This window comes from Tachypleus tridentatus, unplaced genomic scaffold (assembly GCF_004210375.1).
Source record: "Tachypleus tridentatus isolate NWPU-2018 unplaced genomic scaffold, ASM421037v1 Hic_cluster_2, whole genome shotgun sequence".
Taxonomy (NCBI): Eukaryota; Metazoa; Arthropoda; class Merostomata; order Xiphosura; family Limulidae; genus Tachypleus; species Tachypleus tridentatus.
This window is the reverse complement of record NW_027467782.1, coordinates 29996413-30017605: the sequence shown is the minus strand read 5'-3', so window position 1 is coordinate 30017605 and position 21193 is coordinate 29996413. Positions and strand designations below refer to the sequence as shown.

The 21193-nt window shown below is 34.3% G+C and overlaps 1 protein-coding gene and 1 long non-coding RNA gene across 4 annotated transcripts in view; one reads left to right on the top strand and one right to left on the bottom strand.

Moving 5' to 3' along the window:
• Positions 1-17266, top strand: part of LOC143243032 (prolyl 4-hydroxylase subunit alpha-1-like) — a 273473-nt gene extending 256207 nt beyond the window's left edge. For 2 of the 3 annotated variants that reach the window (XM_076486664.1, XM_076486666.1), the window contains one exon: positions 7446-7703. In XM_076486664.1, the coding sequence (XP_076342779.1) occupies positions 7446-7468 (23 nt within the window). In that variant the 3' untranslated portion in view covers positions 7469-7703. Of the gene's footprint in view, positions 1-7445; positions 7704-17005 lie in introns of those variants that run through there. The other variant, XM_076486665.1, reaches the window with a different exon arrangement.
• The window catches only part of LOC143243033 (uncharacterized), a 233121-nt gene that overhangs the window by 16758 nt on the left and 195170 nt on the right, over positions 1-21193 (bottom strand). The window lies entirely within an intron of this gene.

Here is a 21193-nt window from a genome sequence, read left to right as displayed (position 1 = left end):
TTAAGAAGAAGCCTATTTTGAATTAATAATTTTGTTTACTTGCTTGTTGCGACCCCCCCCAACGGTACAATGGTATGCCTGTAGACTCACACCACTAGCTAGCATGTGATTCCGATACCCGTGGTGGGCAAAACACAGATAGTTCGTTGTATAATTTTGTGCTTAATTCCAAACAAACACAAGCTTGTTTTCAAATTTTCTCTGCATTTTTGTCAAATTTCAGTAAATTGTTTTGTTCATCAGAACTTCTTGAGCATGATATCGCTGTTGGACGATAACAATTAACACATCTCTTACAATACTTTAACATGAGTTTTATAATAAGGCATTGTCTCTCTTAATGAGTCTTCCGAAAAGTCTTCTTTTCTTTCATAGCAAGACAACATATTTTTTATTGTGAGTTATCGTCTCATTCATAATGAATCTTTATGTTTTTTCAGAATTAATTCACATTTGTTTTATTTTTTAGTGAATCAAGGGAAATTATTTCTTAAATAATCTCTTCCTCCGTGTTTGGAAATGTCCTTGTCTGTTATGTTATAACTGAATAATTCTTCTTTCTATACTTGAAAATACCCTGGCTGTTTTGTCATTACAGAATACCCTGTACCTCTATGTTTGGAAATGTCTGCGCTTCTCTCTAGTTATTATTGAATACCCTCCCTCCATTTCTGAAATCTCTTTAATTGTTACCATACACCTCCATGTTTGGAAATTCTCTGACTTTTGATTATTATGAATACTCCTTTTCTTCATATTTAGTAATTTTTCTGATCGTTTGGTTACTCGATTGTTATTTTCTATTAGTAGATCAGGCCTGGCATGGCCAAGCGCGGCAGCGTGCGACTCTGTAATCCGAGGGTCGCGGGTCTGCGCCTCGCGTCGCGCTAAACATGCTCTGCCCTCCCAGCCGTGGAGTGTATAATGTGACGGTCAATCCCACTATTCGTTGGTAAAAGAGTAGCCCAAGAGTTGGCGGTGGGTGGTGATGACTAGCTGCCTTCCCTCTAGTCTTGCACTGCTAAATTAGGGACGGCTAGCACAGATAGCCCTCGAGTAGCTTCGTGCGAAATTCCCAAACAAACAAACTATTTGTAGAGAAAAAATATTGTAATAGATTACTGTTGTTCGTGTTTGCTTTATTAGTTTACCATAGAACAAGAATCAAAGTCATTCATTTTAAACAATGTCTGAGATGACCTGCTTTGAAGACAGCGAGATGGAAATATTGCATAAAAATAACAGAAAGAAATACCTTAATTCATGAAAATAATATCCGTCCTCAAGTAAGATTTGTTTGTTTGCAATTAAACACAAAGCTACACAAAGGGCTTTTTGTGTTCTACTCACCATTGGAATTGAAATCCGTTTTCTAGTATTGTACAGTCCACAAGGGCCTTCATAAAAGAAACAAAGTATGTTTTCAATTTGTATGATTCTGAATCACATAATTAGGACATCTTTCAAAATGACTCAACACATTATGTTTTTATAACAAGTCACTGTCCCATTCATAAGATTAACACATTATTTATTAGGTTTGTCTTCTCTAGTTATCTAGTGACCCATTAATTACTGCTGTTAATACACATCTTAACAAATCAAGTTACTACATTCTTTCTCCCTCTTACAAAAGGTACTAGTCCTCAAGCCATTGTCTCAAGGGCATGAAATAACTATTACTTGGGAGACAATTTTTTAACATGGTAATAAAGTTTTAAAATATATATTTGAGTTCTTTCGAGCAAAGCGAGTGTCTCACCAACTGAGTTAAGTGCTTAAATCTTTCGCGGGGGAGATTTAAAGATTATTGAGGGATGCATCCAATATTTCAAAAAAGTTTCTGGATATCGATTGTTTCTGTGTTACGAAACAGTAAAATGTTTGCATTTATTCAATCACTTTCACTGATCTTGAACTCAGGGATGAGAAACGATAATTGTACGCTAAAAAAATTGCAGTCTGATGACACAGATGTCCAAAGTTCGAACTGTCGAAACGTGATGCTGCTTTCGAAATAGCATCTGTAATGAGGGAACATCACATTATTAAACTGGTCCAAAAGAGAAAGCTGTTTCGAGTTATTTAAAATATAAATATTTCCAACATTACCGCAAAATATGAAGTAACCAATTAAAAACATAATTTGAAATTAAAGCCTAATTAACCACACGTAGCTTTAATGGACTCGTTAACTTCAAGACGATGTTACTGTTACCATCCAACCACACGAAGAGACCTTGACATAGATAATGTAGATTCTTCAAGATATGAGAAGTTGAGAAGAAAAGGTAAGCCACTGTTACGTGTAGTTCCAAAACAGTTATCACATCTATAATGTGTGTTTATACGATAATATGAAAATACAATGTGTAACGAATAGCCACCATGGCAACGTCTATTACACATATCAATTCTATTGCTTCAAAGCCCCTGTTCACATTTACAAAGGAAAACATAGTTTTCTTACAGGTTACACTTATCAACTTTGGTTACATTAAGGCCAAGAATGCCGTTTGTTTCGTTATTTATTAGCCTACTTCTTCTAACATAACAATAACCCATTAGACTCTGTAAGTGTGGTAACAGACTGAACTAAGGCTACTCCTGTCTAGTGTATGTTCAGTCTGAAACAATAAAAACCGCCTATTACATTAGCATCAGGTATATAAGAAGTAGTCGTGTACCGTGTGTGTTTGAATACCCTGAGGTAGTATGTTTAGTTCACAAGTGCATCTAGATTGTTTGTCCTTCGCGTGTTTCGAAAAACGGATAATTGCGTGTAAAAGCAGTCACACCCATCTGAACCCCTAGTGATATCCTCACTTAACTAATTATCAGTGCTCATCTTTGTGATCAAATCAGCAAACCAAACAGAGGCGAAGTTTTGAATAATATGTTCAGTAAAATTTTTTATCAAATATTTTTTTCTTAAATTATAAACAAAACTATACCTGAGATACCTGCGTTAGTTGTCCCGAATTATAAACGATAGCCAACGGCAGAAAAGGACAGCATTTTCTGTGATGGAATTCCGACCTGTGACTCAAAAATGGAAATCACAACTATATTCTTCTAACTTCTTTCTTGATCCTATCCTGAAATCATAATGCCCCAACCAGTCCTCTGGTGATATTGTTATGAAACGAACGAACAGTGCGAGACAGAAGCACAGAGACAATGACGACAAACTTTTTAGGTGTAATTTAACTATTTTGCGATTGTAAATTCAGATCAGTATGTTTTGAAAAGCCGGCAAAACAACGTACTGGTCGGAGCAGTCTAAAGACGATAATTCGACATTTTAGGTCAAATTGCGTAAGACTTAGACATGTATGACAACATTATTCTTAACTTTGTTATGTATACACTATACCACTAGCAATAGTACAGTACTGTGGCACCGGCTTCATGTAAAGTTAGTGTAAAGCACCGACAAATCAACAAAATCAATTAAGGATTGTCTGGAAAAGTGCACGAGTTGAACAAGTTCAAGTGAACAAGGTTAGTACTGAGTACTCGGCTTAACGTTCGTGGCCTCAGTTGCAATGTATTTGCATTGGGCCTAACGTTGGAGTTGTAATCTGAGAACCGAGTGACAATAACATTAGGCCTAAATACTGTAACTAGTTTAGTGTAAGAACACTGGAAATGCTACTGTAGCCTGAAATAATTAAGTGGAATAAATTAACTTAAAGCCGTTGTTTTGAATTTACTTTCGCATCCATGCATGCAGATAAAGTTTCAGAAATATGCCTATTTTGTTGATGTATGGTTTGTTGGCTCATTTCAAGTTCCCAGGTCAAAACTGAGCTCAAAGTTGAGATTACAACTCATTCTTCAGATATTTGAGTTGGATTAAGATACTCTAACCTAGACCTAACCCATTATTTAATAGTTCAACATGCAGTGCAGTGTACAATTGATTATATGTTATATACCTGTACCAGTACAGAACGATCACTGTAAATAGGCTACTACAGTCCAGAGCTCAAATTTAAGAACTTCCCGACGTCCCAGGACATATAAATATTACCTGCGGGCAACAGTTCTTGCTATGTCTATTTCCCGAGCGGATAAGTGATATTCTACGTTTAAATAATTGTTTTATTGGTCATCCTTAACGGATTTTTGCCGATAATGAGCAATAACAGCCTGTAATAAAACTGGAAGCCGGGCAAACAAGCCGCAATTTCTTTCATTTGACATATTTCCCCTGCCACACCGGCAACACATGTTGTAACATATAGATTAGAAGGTACATGTTTAAACTATTGAACAGCCTTGTTCGGTAGTTTCTGTGTGCCGATGACATCACCTTTGGGTGACAGGGTTTCAGGGCCAGCAATTTTTGTGAACAGATACCCTCCCTCCGATATCTGGTTGTCTCCACATAAATTACCTAGCCCAACAAGTCCGTGCATCCAAAAAACAGAACAACAGTTCTTGTCTGTGGTTAATGTGTGGTTTTACAAAAGAATGTGACTTTGTTGAAATATTTCAAAAAGTGAAGGAAATCTGATGATGAGAGTTTAGAATTGAATAGAGAAAGTGATATTAGTAAAGACAATAGTTGTACAAAGGAACTCTGTAGTGAAGATGACAGAATTGACAAGGATAAAAGAGTCAAGGAAAAAGCAGGCACCACCATAAGTGTCAATGGTTGTAGTGGGATCATTCCTGCTGCTTCGGCAGCAAGATCAATCAATCAAGGAAGTAACCCAATGTCTTCTGTGGAATGCAATGAAAAGTATGAGAGAAGCGATCTCGGAGTTACCTACCGAAATGGGAAGAAACATTCCCTTGGTTAAAGGGTGATCAAGAAACTAATGAAATGTTTTGCAAGGCATGCAAAAGCCACAAAAACGTTTGCTAAAGAGATAGTGTCTTGGTAAAAGGTACCAGTAATTTTCACCTACAATTGATCAAAGCCCACGATATAAGTAGAAGAAATACTCCGTGTGTTCAAGCTGCCAATGCTGAATATAAACCACAGGTTCAGCAGATAGATTTATGCATAAGAAATTTACCTGCTTATGAGCTTGAGAAACCGGAAAAACTTTTCACTACCGCCTATTACTTAGTAGTAACAGAACAGCTGTTTTCTCTATTTGGGCTATTATGCGATTTACAGAAAATAAATGGAGACATGTACATAAATGACAAATCAGCGAAAAATTTTATCACATGTATTAATGACATGATGTAAGATCTGTGAGCAGACCTTGATAATGCTGCAGTGTTTTCCTTCATCTCAGATGTGTCTAAAGAGACTGGAGTGATTGAAGAAGAAACTGTATTTGTTAAGACAGAAAATGTTGTTACAAAATTTTTGGACTTGCAAGATCTGTGAGCAGACCTTGATAATGCTGCAGTGTTTTCCTTCATCTCAGATGTGTCTAAAGAGACTGGAGTAATTGAAGAAGAAACTGTATTTGTTAAGGCAGAAAATTTTACAAAATTTTCACCCACCCAGTGATACTGCCACAGGATTAAAAACAGCAATTGAAAAAGCATTTGAGACAGTTCGTGTGGAGAACTGCAAAAGAAAGGCAACCACTATAGGTACTGATGGTGTTTCCATCAATGATGGAGCAGAAAATGGACTAATTGCACTTCGTACTAGAGATGGGATGCCATGGTGAGTTGAGGTGTTGTGTGTGGCCCACTTTTATGAAAGGGAACTGTTGGATGCTGTGAAGGAATAGAAAGCTTTTATCGTACATAAAATACCTTCTGTTAGGTCTTTACAAACAGTATCATTTGAGTGCCAAAGCAAGTAGGGGATTAAAAAAGTGTCGGTGATGCTCTAGAAGAAAAGAACATTAAAACTTGTGAACATCCAAGGGACAAGATGGGCTCCTCATTTCTATAGAGCGCTTGATGTTCTGATGAATAAAAACTTCACATCCATATATATATGCATTTTCACCATGCAACTGAATCAAAAGATGCCAGTGCTACAATGGTTATAGAGCTACAAAAAGCATTGGGTTTGTTTTTGGATAACATAGCAGTATTTACTGGTCAGCAGATCTCACCATGGCTTATTACAGTCCCCAAATGTGGTCTTTCTTTAAATCATTTAAGAAAAGCATGTACTCCAGGACAAGAGAAATGGCGTACAGTGAACACAGAAAATGTTTAGCGGATTCTATGTGCTACAACTGAGCCACAACAAACCATGGCAGAGCCCACAGTCACCTGATTTCAAACCATCCATATAAATAGGAATAGAAGGATGAAAAGATGGTGACTGTTTCAAGTATGTGTATGAGGAATTACCAGCAATCCTAGTTGCTCGGGACATTTCCCACACTGCTTACCCCCCGTTCCTAGGGACATTTCCCCCACTGCTTATCCCCCGTTTCTAGGGACATTTTCCCCATTGCTTACCCCGTTGCTAGGGACATTTCCCCAACTGAATAATCCTCGTTGCTTGGGTAATTTCCCTCACTACTTACTCCCCGTTGCTCGGGAAATTTTCCCCACTGAATCTCCCGTTGCTAGGAACATTTCGCACACTGCCTAACCCCCGTTGCTATGTGCATTTCGAACACTATTTACCACCCGTTCTTAGGGACATATCTCTCTCTGCTTACCCCCCGCAGCTAGAGACAATTTCCCCACTGCTTACCCCCCGTTGCTAGGGATTTATACCCCACTGCTTACGCCCCGTTGCAAGGAACATTTGCAAAATAAATTATAGATCTTTACATTTTGTACTTTTTTATGACTCGGTGATACAGCGGTACCTCTACGGACTCACAACGTCAGAAACCAGGTTTCAACACCCGTAGTGAACAGAACACAGACATCTTATTGAACTTTGGTCTTCACTTCAAACAAATAAACTCTTTAATAAAATAATTTGAAACACAACATTTATTTATTTTTATTGTGTGAATTGAAAACTGAATTAAACCTGAGATTCTAAGTGAGTATTGTGTTTTGTGTATGAATATATTATGTAGACTCATCATTCATTACTGTGTGGATAGGTACGTGTAATAAATTTTCGTGAGATATGAATTTCTTTTGTTACTTAGAAATTACAACTTTACTTGTCAATTTGTATAGACCTGTTGTTACTTAGAAACTACTTGTCAATATGTATAAATTAATACATTATTCACACAGTTATTTTTATTTCGAGTTCAAGTTGAACCTGAAAATGTTTTTAGAATTAACATTTTGCCTCAAGTTTTACATTTGTTAGAACCACTAAAATATTGTTAGAAATTATAAACCACCGTATATAATATATACATAGTGTGTAATTTATATATAATATTTATATTTAAAAGGAAACAGTAGTAGGTAATCATATCAATTTGACGTTTTGTTACGATTTTCTAAAAAGAAAAAAACGAAACGTGTTTGTGATTTATATTCCGTTATTGTTTTATTTTTTGTAATCATGTTTTTTTCATAACTGTAACCAGAATGTCAAAGTTTTCTACCGTGAAGCTTTACCTAAGGACACTTCAATTTCCACATATACATTCTTCTACTGAACGGAGCAGCGTTTTCTTCCAAAACCTGGCTGGACCTGGGCGCAATACAAGTGCTGGCTGCAATGGGCTAACGGACTGTGGCAATGGTGTATGTACATGGTGGACTTTCTGTTCATTACTAACTTAACATTACAACATTTAGAGGTAGGTGTCAGTTCATTACCAACTTAACATTACAACATTTAGAGGTAGGCGTCAGTTCATTACTAACTTAACATTACAAAATTTAGAGGTAAACGTCGTTCCTTACTAACTTAACATTACAACATCTAGAGGTAGGTGTCAGTTCATTACTAACTTAACATTAGAACATTTAGAGGTAGATGCCAATTCATTACTAACTTAACATTAGAACATTTAGAGGTAGGCGTCAGTTCATTACTAACTTAACATTAGAACATTTAGAGGTAGATGTCAGTTCATTACTAACTTAACATTACAACATTTAGAGGTAGGCGTCAGTTCATTACTGACTTAACATTACAACATTTAGAGGTAGGCGCAGTTCATTACTAACTTAACATTAGAACATTTAGAGGTAGATGTCATTCAGTTCATTACTAACTTAACATTAGAACATTTAGAGGTAGATGTCAGTTCATTACTAACTTAACATTACAACATTTAGAGGTAGGCGTCAGTTCATTACTGACTTAACATTACAACATTTAGAGGTAGGCGTCAGTTCATTACTAACTTAACATTAGAACATTTAGAGGTATGTTTCATGACAACATATAGTTTTGAAAATAAGAGACGCGTATTTCCAAAAAATTCTGGATGAATAAAGATATATATTCATTTGTTATCAATGTTATTCTCTTTCATCAGTTTATATTTTTCTTCAAAACATAATACTAAAAATTATTCATTGTGATAAAGGAAATAATAAATTGAACAAAGAGTTTGTTTTGTTACCAATTTGTAAACAATTTCTACGTGATGGAAAAAATGAATATTAATTTCGAAGTCTGCGTATCTTATGGAAAATCTATTTGTAAAAGCAAAATAACTTGTATGGAATTTAAGTTATTAGGTCAAGGTAATATTGCGAAAGATCTTAGGAACAGTATTCAAAACTCCTTATGCAATGATATTATTGGGTCACATTATCACGTGACACTAACAGATGAATTTTGATAGGTAATTAACCAATTCCCCAAGTTCTTTTATGGGATATGAAGTAAGATTAATTAGAGTAAAAGCTCTATTTCATAATACAGCTTTTTTATTGATACTATAACATCTAACAACCTATTTTTATTTCAACAAATGAAAGCAGCGGTTGTCAGTCTAATAAAGTTCACAATTGATGCTTTACTATATCTACAGTCAGAAACCATTATTAGATGTGATGTTATCATAATTTTAATTTAAAATCTTATTAATCGACAGGCATATACTGTTTGGGTAAAAACTAGATGACGGTATATTCCAGAAAATGTTTGATAGGAAACTTGTATTAATCAAATTAAATCATGGTTTCAGATCATTTAAGAAAGACTATACTTAAGTTTACATATTTCTACATTTTTGGCAATTCCAGTTGCAACATGAAATATTTTATTGATCTATTTTCGTCTTTTCCATTTTAATAGTTATTTGAAACAGTATGGAGGAACGAGATCACTGGCTTTACTTTACGTAACATTTCCAGGTTTTCTGCATTTTTACAGTTTTATTGTGATATAGGAAAACAATATGACACTTTATTGTCGAGTTTAATAAGATTCATCAAAACTGTTAAAAGTATAGCAGTTTGTTATATTCAGTAGCTTCTGATCTTATCAACCAATGGGGATCAGAATTTGATAATTAATTGAGTGACTAATATAGGTAATTAAGAATAAGATTTATATTTGTTATCAGACATAATGTTGACGATTTCCCATAAAATTTAGGTTGTTTCTAAACAGGATATCAAACTAATAATGCTGAATAATCATAATGAAAAAGTGAATAAAACGAAAAACTGATAAACATTACAGCATACATTGGAACTTCACATGAAACATTAGTGTTACTTCTATTAATTTCTTAACCGTTGCATTTTCTGTATAGTTCCTCAGAAATTTTCAACAAATAGAAATGTTTATCATAAAGAGAACTACACCACACTAGACGTACATAATATGTACAATTTACACCTCACACGAGACATCAGTGTTTGACCTATTACATTGTAAACCGTTACATATTCCAAATAGTTCTTTAAAGATTTTGAACAAGTAGAAGTGTTCATCATAATATTATCACAACCACACTCTAAGCAAGTTTCTATATATACAGTCTTATATACGGCAAACATAGTTTGCGGAATGATATTTAAGTTAGCCATTTAATACAACATACATTATACATATTATAAATTAAATATATTACAGACATTTTAATCAATAAAGTTACTGAAAGTAACCTTAAAAAATTGAAACATGTATTAGAAGGACACACCTATGCTCAGTAACATGATAGTAAAGTATATAAAACACATGAATTGATTTGAGATCTATTTATACATTTTTCAAGAGCTGTTAATTGAAAAAATAAAGTGGGTAAAGGAACTTATTTAATGAGAACATGAGTTGTTAAGCATACATGAAGTGCCAACGATACAAGTACAGGTCTGTAGAAAATAGCGTTCGGTAAGTTTATTTATATTCAGTTGTATGTGAGTTTTCACGATGGCAAAGCCACATCGAGCTATCTGCTGAGTCCACCACTGGTTCAGTTGTCTCAATTGTGAAACATAAAACATTAAGTAAATAAGAAATAATTATTGGACGCACCATAGAGTTTGTTTTGTTTGCAAGACTAATTAACGTGTGTCTTAATTCATGTTTCTTATATAGTCGTACAATATCTCTGAACTTTCTGTACTGAGATAAAATGTATCTGAATATTCTTTACTGGTACAAAATTCAACTGTTTCTGAACTGCGATGTACGGTATCTATACGTACTGTAACAGCATATAATATAACTGGACTTCAATTTCCATACTGGAATAAAATCTATCAGAGATTTAATCTATGATACAGTCTCTCTGAACCTTTTTCTAAACTGTAACACAAAGCGCTATAATTCTAAGATAGTTTCTCTTCTTGAAGGGCAAGCAAAGAGCAACAATATTTAATTGAAACATTTATGACATAAAACCGTACTTGTAAAAAACGTGAGGTAATTTTCTAAAACACTTGTGATGTAACAAAGCATTTGCAATTAACGTATGGTTATTTACTGAAACACTTTTGAAATAAACGTGTTTTGCTTTTATATCTGATGAAACAAAATAATGTTTATCATTGTTATTAAATACTTGCCTTGATATTTGTGAAAATTCTTCGCAATTATGATTTTCTGTATTATTTTACTACACTTCCTTGTTGGCGTATCGTTTGAATTTCAGGCATTTTGCCAATACCACATGTAAGTGCTGGTTGTTTACTTCGGCTGTATTTTAATAATATATTCCTCAGTTCAGGTTCAAAGCAAGTTTGTTTATTTTTGAATTTCGCGCAAAGCTACATGAGGACTATCTGCGCTAGCCGTCCCTAATTTTGCAGTTTAAGACTGGAGAGACGGCAGGCAGTCATCACCACCCACCGCCAACTCTTGGGCGATTCTTTTACCAGCGAATAATGGGGTTGACCGAAAATTATAACGCCATCACGGCCGAAAGTGCGAGCATGTTTGGTGAGACCATAATTCAATCTGCGACCCTTAGATTACGAGTCGAACGCTTGAACCCACCTGGCCATGCCGAGCCTTCTAAGTACGTGTATTATCACAAGCCAATTTGTAGAGATTTCTGCAAAGCGCATTTTAACAAGTGAATGTGAATAGATTAACAACAACAAGTTATACACTATGTAGCCCTGAAGTAAAAAAAAAAAGAGGTCAATACGTTTCCAGTCAAAAATGTCACAACTGAACCAGAAAACCTGTTCTAAATATAGATAAACATCTCGAATAGACCTCACTGCACGTGTATTCTATACAATTTATTGAAGACAGCTAGAGTTGGATGTATTATTATTGACGTGATTTGATATTCCAGTTGTTTAGAGAAGTATTACGAATCTCCAGTTGAAATATGCATTAACGTAGTTTATTTGTTCTAATACTATTCTTTAATGTTTACCTTTAACAAAACAACATGAAAAACAAAGTGGCAAGTTTATTTTAAAATATATATATGATATGTTTTTTCTCAGCTGCAGCACAGCGGCTTATAAAACGGCTCAAAGTTATTATTATTTTATTAATATTTTAAGTACGAACTTCTAACTCATATCTTCATCACCTCTTGATCGATTTGAGAGCTAATATCGATTGATGTTCTCGATCGTACCAAAAGTAACATAAATTAATTCAGTGTAATCCTGCCTAGAATAATTTTAATTGAAGGTAGGTTGATAGGAATCCTGAATAATAATAAAATTGAATAAAATATACCCACTCCCTACCGTTGGTATTAGTAGTGTAAGTAAATATAGGTTGAAAAAGGACACAAAAATTGTCTCGTAGATTAATTTACTCAAATTCTGCTTAACAGATTTTGAAGTGCCCTTGGTTATTTAGGTTTCTGTCTTGTTTTATCAAATAATGCTTTTGATAGCAAAAGATGTGTTTTTAGTTATGTCTTACTGGAACTATCAGAGTTAACATCTCAACTGCTTGCTTTTGAATTTCGCGCATAACCAATCGAGGGCTATCTGCGCCTACCCGTCCGTAATTTAGCAGTGTAAGACAAGAGGGAAGGCAGCTGATCATCACCACGCTCCGCCAACTCTTTGGTTACTCTTTTACCAAAGAATATTGGATTGACTGTGGGATTGACCGTTACATTATAACGCTCCAACGACTGAAAGGGCGAGTATGTTTGGTACGACCAGGATTTGAACCCGCGGCACTAAGTTTTGAGTCAAACGCCGGGGACTTTAGCGAGTGTGAGCTGAGATATAGGAGAGTTTTCTGCAAACTCTTGAGTTTATATGAATAGTGTAGGAAAAACTTATAACCCTTTCTCTGCGACAACCACCTTCACTTATCTGAACAAAGATAACTTACTATACTCTCTTGGATAAAAATAATTACCCATACTGTAAGAAACAGCACCAGTTGAATGAGAAGAAAAAAGAAATGGATCCAACTAGGTCGACGAAAGTGCGGGTCGCCAAGAAAAAAGCGATGCTGACCACTGGAATACAACCATGACTTTGAAAAACGAAGAAACATCCACAACGAGTGAAAAACAAACAAAGATGTCTACTTCGCTTGGTGGCCAAAAACTAGGAATAATTTAGAATTTAGAAAACAACTCCCCGTTACTGGCACTTTGTAATATTACAAAAGCAAAATTAACATCTCTGGAATGTGATAAAGAAAACAATAAAAAGAATATAAGAGAAAAACGAAAATCAGAAAGAAAAATAGTTAAGTAATTCAAGTGAAAATTCTGAAGATGAAGGTGAAGAAACTTCTCATACAGAGGTGGAGATAGTTCCTTCCTACACTAAAAATAATACGGATTATGTTACTAACTTAAACAAAGCCTTGGATGTTGATAACGCAGAAACTAATGAAGAAGAAAAAATCTAGAACAAACAAATGAAAACCAAGAGTTTACTCTGGTAGTGTCGAAAAGAAAAAGTAGAAATTCATTACAAAATGAAACTACACAACCAAAAAATACACCACTTAAAACAAAACACCCAAATATTCTATTATTATTGAAGGCGTGCCTGGCACATATAATCAACAGCAACTAGCAGCGGAAATTAGCAGATGTGAACCAACTGTTGAAACCGCTAGCGTCAAGCGTTTTACCTTCAGGCGGTGTCCTTGTCCGAGGTCAAGGATTTGTTTGGTTTATTTGGCATTTCGCACAAAGCTACTCGAGGGCTATTTGTGCTAGCCGTTCCTAATTTAGCAGTATAAGACTAGAGGGAAGGCAGCTAGTCATCACCACCCACCGCCAACTCTTGGGCGACTCTTTCACCAACAAAAGTGGGATTGACCGTCACCTTATAACGCCCCAACAAGTCGAGTCCAATGGCAAGGATACCAAGACGATTAGAACTTGTAGAACTGCTGCAGCCCTTGTCCGTCCTTCCTGCCGTTAGGAGTCCAGGTTGAGGTCTTGGGGTTGGGTCGTTTTTGTCAAGAACCTCACCCTCGATCTTGCCATCATGGATGACCCTACCAGAAACGCAAGCCTCCCGACGACATCGCTCTCAGGATTACTTGCACGCGCATGCTCTCTCACCACGACAAGGTGACGATCCGACTGGAGAGTTAACAGAAGTAATAGTTTAACGTTTTTCTATTTTCTGTCTTCAGACCCTGGTAACCCAAACTATCATGTGATTATATTTATTGGAATTTTACTTCCAACACCAAATTATAAGGCAATGGGTTAAGAAATTAATGAGATATAACGTGAAAACTTTGATTAAATTTTGCATCAGGAGATGTTATATTAAGTATTTAGCACAGATGATGATGTATCAAAGAGCTCTGCCGATTTCAGAGGGTTAATGACAAGTATCTGTTAGTCTATATTCCATGTTGTTACTATAAATAAGCTATTGACCATGTTTTGAGAAGAAACAAAGATACGTAAAGTTCCGTTTTGAATAATATGGTTGTGATCTTATTCATTTCTTATTTGATGGGATTTGTTAACGTGTATTGATAAAAAGTCTAATCAAATTAAATGTGAAAGTGATGTGCGGCGAAAAAGAAGAATTAAATGTGTGACTTAAAGGAACGAAATAAAATTACAGACCAAACTGGTAGCTATACCTTTATGTCCTAAACTGAACAAACAACGTAGCCAGGCTAATTGATGAATGAATATTTTCTTTAGAATTATTTATTGTCAATGTTACAAGTGTAGCTAGAAGTTTGACCGCCAATTTTGATTTCATTCTATTACGGCTAGAAAAGAAAGGTCTATAAAAAGTAACTTTCCAGTCTTATATTTGTCATCACCCAATACGTTTTTCGTTGAATACCAGTCTCATGAATTGAGCTATGTGATGAGAGACAAATGATTCTGTGAAAACCTCTTTACATTTGAAGTGTAATACTTTAAAAGTTACGTGTTAAGTGCTGAAAGGACAAATTAAGTTGAACGTGGAAGAAATTATAGTTACGGCTATGTCTTTTACGTGGGTGAGGAAGCATCACATTATTCTTATATAAATAACGATTAAGAAAACAAGTATTTCTAAGCATAAAGACGCGATTTATTCTGAGAGAACATACTAGATTTTCGACATCACATTGGTTTGACTTGTTCAGACACATTAATGTTCTGTCGAAACATGTAGTATGTTACCTTAGAACAAATGACTTCATTATGTTTAAAATCGTTCTTTGCTAACTTATTATTACTGTGGTTTGTTTAAACGGCACACTTTCGTGTTAATAGAAATATTATTGTTTTCGTGCATACAAAGAAAATAAATAACTTTTACAGATATATTTAAAGTAGATGTCCAAATTTACACATTTTTGAACGTTAAATTACATTCTAAGTTCTGCTTCATTAGTATTCATTCTTAAGAAAACTATTGTGAGAGAGGGGAAGTCGATCAGAAGTAAGGAGATGCAGCAATTTAAACGAGAAACTTGGCAGAAATGATGAAGCATTGCGTCAGTTGTTGCTCGAAGCAGCCATCTTTGCTGAAGAGAGTTCGATCTCTCTGAGTGGGTATTTGGGTATTGATGTTAAATACCCAGGAGGGTCAGATACAGTAGTCCTCTTACTCTCTTCCGAATGTTGATAGCATCTGGCCCGTTTCAGGGCACAGTCCATGCTTGGACACACAAGAAAGTTAATTTTTTTATTTTCATTTTAATATACATTTTTTGTATTTTTTCTTTTCTTTATTTTTTATGTTACTTTTTTCCGCATGGAAAATGCTACTACTACTAGTAATAACAATAAAATAAAATAAAATAATGAGAATTATAAAAGAAAATAAGCAGAAGTAGCAGTCAGTAAAAGTGATCCATTCATGCAGAGCTTTGGTGAATCTTTTTTCAGTTTATTGAGTCTACTGAATAATATCACTTGCGTTTTCGGAATATTGATTTTAATTCTGTATTTCTGGCAGTATTCTTCGATGTTATTTAGAACTGGTTGTAGGTTCGTTGCTGCAATTGAAAGAGTGGGGGCACTTTTCCAGACTGCTACATCGTCAGAAAACTGTGATGCAAAACCTAAATTTAGGTCCGACAGAGGCATATTACTCACATACATGATAAATAATATAGGGCTAACAACCCCTCCCTGCGGGACTCCTGCTTCGGGTGAAAAGAACCCTGAGTAGGCCCTATTCACATTTACTTTGCACTTTCGGTTGTCCAGAAAGTTGGACAGCCAGCGAAAAGTTACCTGGGGTAAAGCAATTTCCTGTAACCTATGTTGTAAACCATTATGCCACACTGTGTCAAAAGCTTTCTCAATATCGAGAAAGCAAGCTACAGTGCATTCATTTTTATTAAAACTGTCAGTAATTGATTCTGTAAGTCGAATCAGGTGGTCTGAAGTTTGACGGTACTTTCAAACTCCGTTTTGAATTTCGGGTAATTTTGAATCAGACACAAAGAAATAACCTCCACTTGAACATAATAATATGTTACCACCCGTTCTTAGGGACATATCTCTCTCTGCTTACCCCCGCAGCTAGAGACAATTCCCCACTGCTTACCCCCCGTTGCTAGGGATTTATACCCCACTGCTTACGCCCCGTTGCAAGGAACATTTGCAAAATAAATTATAGATCTTTACATTTTGTACTTTTTTATGACTCGGTGATACAGCGGTACCTCTACGGACTCACAACGTCAGAAACCAGGTTTCAACACCCGTAGTGAACAGAACACAGACATCTTATTGAACTTTGGTCTTCACTTCAAACAAATAAACTCTTTAATAAAATAATTTGAAACACAACATTTATTTATTTTTATTGTGTGAATTGAAAACTGAATTAAACCTGAGATTCTAAGTGAGTATTGTGTTTTGTGTATGAATATATTATGTAGACTCATCATTCATTACTGTGTGGATAGGTACGTGTAATAAATTTTCGTGAGATATGAATTTCTTTTGTTACTTAGAAATTACAACTTTACTTGTCAATTTGTATAGACCTGTTGTTACTTAGAAACTACTTGTCAATATGTATAAATTAATACATTATTCACACAGTTATTTTTATTTCGAGTTCAAGTTGAACCTGAAAATGTTTTTAGAATTAACATTTTGCCTCAAGTTTTACATTTGTTAGAACCACTAAAATATTGTTAGAAATTATAAACCACCATATTTAAAAGGAAACAGTAGTAGGTAATCATATCAATTTGACGTTTTGTTACGATTTTCTAAAAAAGAAAAAACGAAACGTGTTTGTGATTTATATTCCGTTATTGTTTTATTTTTTGTAATCATGTTTTTTTCATAACTGTAACCAGAATGTCAAAGTTTTCTACCGTGAAGCTTTACCTAAGGACACTTCCAATTTCCACATATACATTCTTCTACTGAACGGAGCAGCGTTTTCTTCCAAAACCTGGCTGGACCTGGGCGCAATACAAGTGCTGGCTGCAATGGGCTAACGGACTGTGGCAATGGTGTATGTACATGGTGGACTTTCTGTTCATTACTAACTTAACATTACAACATTTAGAGGTAGGTGTCAGTTCATTACCAACTTAACATTACAACATTTAGAGGTAGGCGTCAGTTCATTACTAACTTAACATTACAAAATTTAGAGGTAAACGTCGTTCCTTACTAACTTAACATTACAACATCTAGAGGTAGGTGTCAGTTCATTACTAACTTAACATTAGAACATTTAGAGGTAGATGCCAATTCATTACTAACTTAACATTAGAACATTTAGAGGTAGGCGTCAGTTCATTACTAACTTAACATTAGAACATTTAGAGGTAGATGTCAGTTCATTACTAACTTAACATTACAACATTTAGAGGTAGGCGTCAGTTCATTACTGACTTAACATTACAACATTTAGAGGTAGGCGTCAGTTCATTACTAACTTAACATTAGAACATTTAGAGGTAGATGTCAGTTCATTACTAACTTAACATTACAACATTTAGAGGTAGGCGTCAGTTCATTACTGACTTAACATTACAACATTTAGAGGTAGGCGTCAGTTCATTACTAACTTAACATTAGAACATTTAGAGGTATGTTTCATGACAACATATAGTTTTGAAAATAAGAGACGCGTATTTCCAAAAAATTCTGGATGAATAAAGATATATATTCATTTGTTATCAATGTTATTCTCTTTCATCAGTTTATATTTTTCTTCAAAAACATAATACTAAAAATTATTCATTGTGATAAAGGAAATAATAAATTGAACAAAGAGTTTGTTTTGTTACCAATTTGTAAACAATTTCTACGTGATGGAAAAAAATGAATATTAATTTCGAAGTCTGCGTATCTTATGGAAAATCTATTTGTAAAAGCAAAATAACTTGTATGGAATTTAAGTTATTAGGTCAAGGTAATATTGCGAAAGATCTTAGGAACAGTATTCAAAACTCCTTATGCAATGATATTATTGGGTCACATTATCACGTGACACTAACAGATGAATTTTGATAGGTAATTAACCAATTCCCCAAGTTCTTTTATGGGATATGAAGTAAGATTAATTAGAGTAAAAGCTCTATTTCATAATACAGCTTTTTTATTGGATACTATAACATCTAACAACCTATTTTTATTTCAACAAATGAAAGCAGCGGTTGTCAGTCTAATAAAGTTCACAATTGATGCTTTACTATATCTACAGTCAGAAACCATTATTAGATGTGATGTTATCATAATTTTAATTTAAAATCTTATTAATCGACAGGCATATACTGTTTGGGTAAAAACTAGATGACGGTATATTCCAGAAAATGTTTGATAGGAAACTTGTATTAATCAAATTAAATCATGGTTTCAGATCATTTAAGAAAGACTATACTTAAGTTTACATATTTCTACATTTTGGCAATTCCAGTTGCAACATGAAATATTTTTATTGATCTATTTTCGTCTTTTCCATTTTAATAGTTATTTGAAACAGTATGGAGGAACGAGATCACTGGCTTTACTTTACGTAACATTTCCAGGTTTTCTGCATTTTTACAGTTTTATTGTGATATAGGAAAACAATATGACACTTTATTGTCGAGTTTAATAAGATTCATCAAAACTGTTAAAAGTATAGCAGTTTGTTATATTCAGTAGCTTCTGATCTTATCAACCAATGGGGATCAGAATTTGATAATTAATTGAGTGACTAATATAGGTAATTAAGAATAAGATTTATATTTGTTATCAGACATAATGTTGACGATTTCCCATAAAATTTAGGTTGTTTCTAAACAGGATATCAAACTAATAATGCTGAATAATCATAATGAAAAAGTGAATAAAACGAAAAACTGATAAACATTACAGCATACATTGGAACTTCACATGAAACATTAGTGTTACTTCTATTAATTTCTTAACCGTTGCATTTTCTGTATAGTTCCTCAGAAATTTTCAACAAATAGAAATGTTTATCATAAAGAGAACTACACCACACTAGACGTACATAATATGTACAATTTACACCTCACACGAGACATCAGTGTTTGACCTATTACATTGTAAACCGTTACATATTCCAAATAGTTCTTTAAAGATTTTGAACAAGTAGAAGTGTTCATCATAATATTATCACAACCACACTCTAAGCAAGTTTCTATATATACAGTCTTATATACGGCAAACATAGTTTGCGGAATGATATTTAAGTTAGCCATTTAATACAACATACATTATACATATTATAAATTAAATATATTACAGACATTTTAATCAATAAAGTTACTGAAAGTAACCTTAAAAAAATTGAAACATGTATTAGAAGGACACACCTATGCTCAGTAACATGATAGTAAAGTATATAAAACACATGAATTGATTTGAGATCTATTTATACATTTTTCAAGAGCTGTTAATTGAAAAAATAAAGTGGGTAAAGGAACTTATTTAATGAGAACATGAGTTGTTAAGCATACATGAAGTGCCAACGATACAAGTACAGGTCTGTAGAAAATAGCGTTCGGTAAGTTTATTTATATTCAGTTGTATGTGAGTTTTCACGATGGCAAAGCCACATCGAGCTATCTGCTGAGTCCACCACTGGTTCAGTTGTCTCAATTGTGAAACATAAAACATTAAGTAAATAAGAAATAATTATTGGACGCACCATAGAGTTTGTTTTGTTTGCAAGACTAATTAACGTGTGTCTTAATTCATGTTTCTTATATAGTCGTACAATATCTCTGAACTTTCTGTACTGAGATAAAATGTATCTGAATATTCTTTACTGGTACAAAATTCAACTGTTTCTGAACTGCGATGTACGGTATCTATACGTACTGTAACAGCATATAATATAACTGGACTTCAATTTCCATACTGGAATAAAATCTATCAGAGATTTAATCTATGATACAGTCTCTCTGAACCTTTTTCTAAACTGTAACACAAAGCGCTATAATTCTAAGATAGTTTCTCTTCTTGAAGGGCAAGCAAAGAGCAACAATATTTAATTGAAACATTTATGACATAAAACCGTACTTGTAAAAAACGTGAGGTAATTTTCTAAAACACTTGTGATGTAACAAAGCATTTGCAATTAACGTATGGTTATTTACTGAAACACTTTTGAAATAAACGTGTTTTGCTTTTATATCTGATGAAACAAAATAATGTTTATCATTGTTATTAAATACTTGCCTTGATATTTGTGAAAATTCTTCGCAATTATGATTTTCTGTATTATTTTTACTACACTTCCTTGTTGGCGTATCGTTTGAATTTCAGGCATTTTGCCAATACCACATGTAAGTGCTGGTTGTTTACTTCGGCTGTATTTTAATAATATATTCCTCAGTTCAGGTTCAAAGCAAGTTTGTTTATTTTTGAATTTCGCGCAAAGCTACATGAGGACTATCTGCGCTAGCCGTCCCTAATTTTGCAGTTTAAGACTGGAGAGACGGCAGGCAGTCATCACCACCCACCGCCAACTCTTGGGCGATTCTTTTACCAGCGAATAATGGGGTTGACCGAAAATTATAACGCCATCACGGCCGAAAGTGCGAGCATGTTTGGTGAGACCATAATTCAATCTGCGACCCTTAGATTACGAGTCGAACGCTTGAACCCACCTGGCCATGCCGAGCCTTCTAAGTACGTGTATTATCACAAGCCAATTTGTAGAGATTTCTGCAAAGCGCATTTTAACAAGTGAATGTGAATAGATTAACAACAACAAGTTATACACTATGTAGCCCTGAAGTAAAAAAAAAAAGAGGTCAATACGTTTCCAGTCAAAAATGTCACAACTGAACCAGAAAACCTGTTCTAAATATAGATAAACATCTCGAATAGACCTCACTGCACGTGTATTCTATACAATTTATTGAAGACAGCTAGAGTTGGATGTATTATTATTGACGTGATTTGATATTCCAGTTGTTTAGAGAAGTATTACGAATCTCCAGTTGAAATATGCATTAACGTAGTTTATTTGTTCTAATACTATTCTTTAATGTTTACCTTTAACAAAACAACAT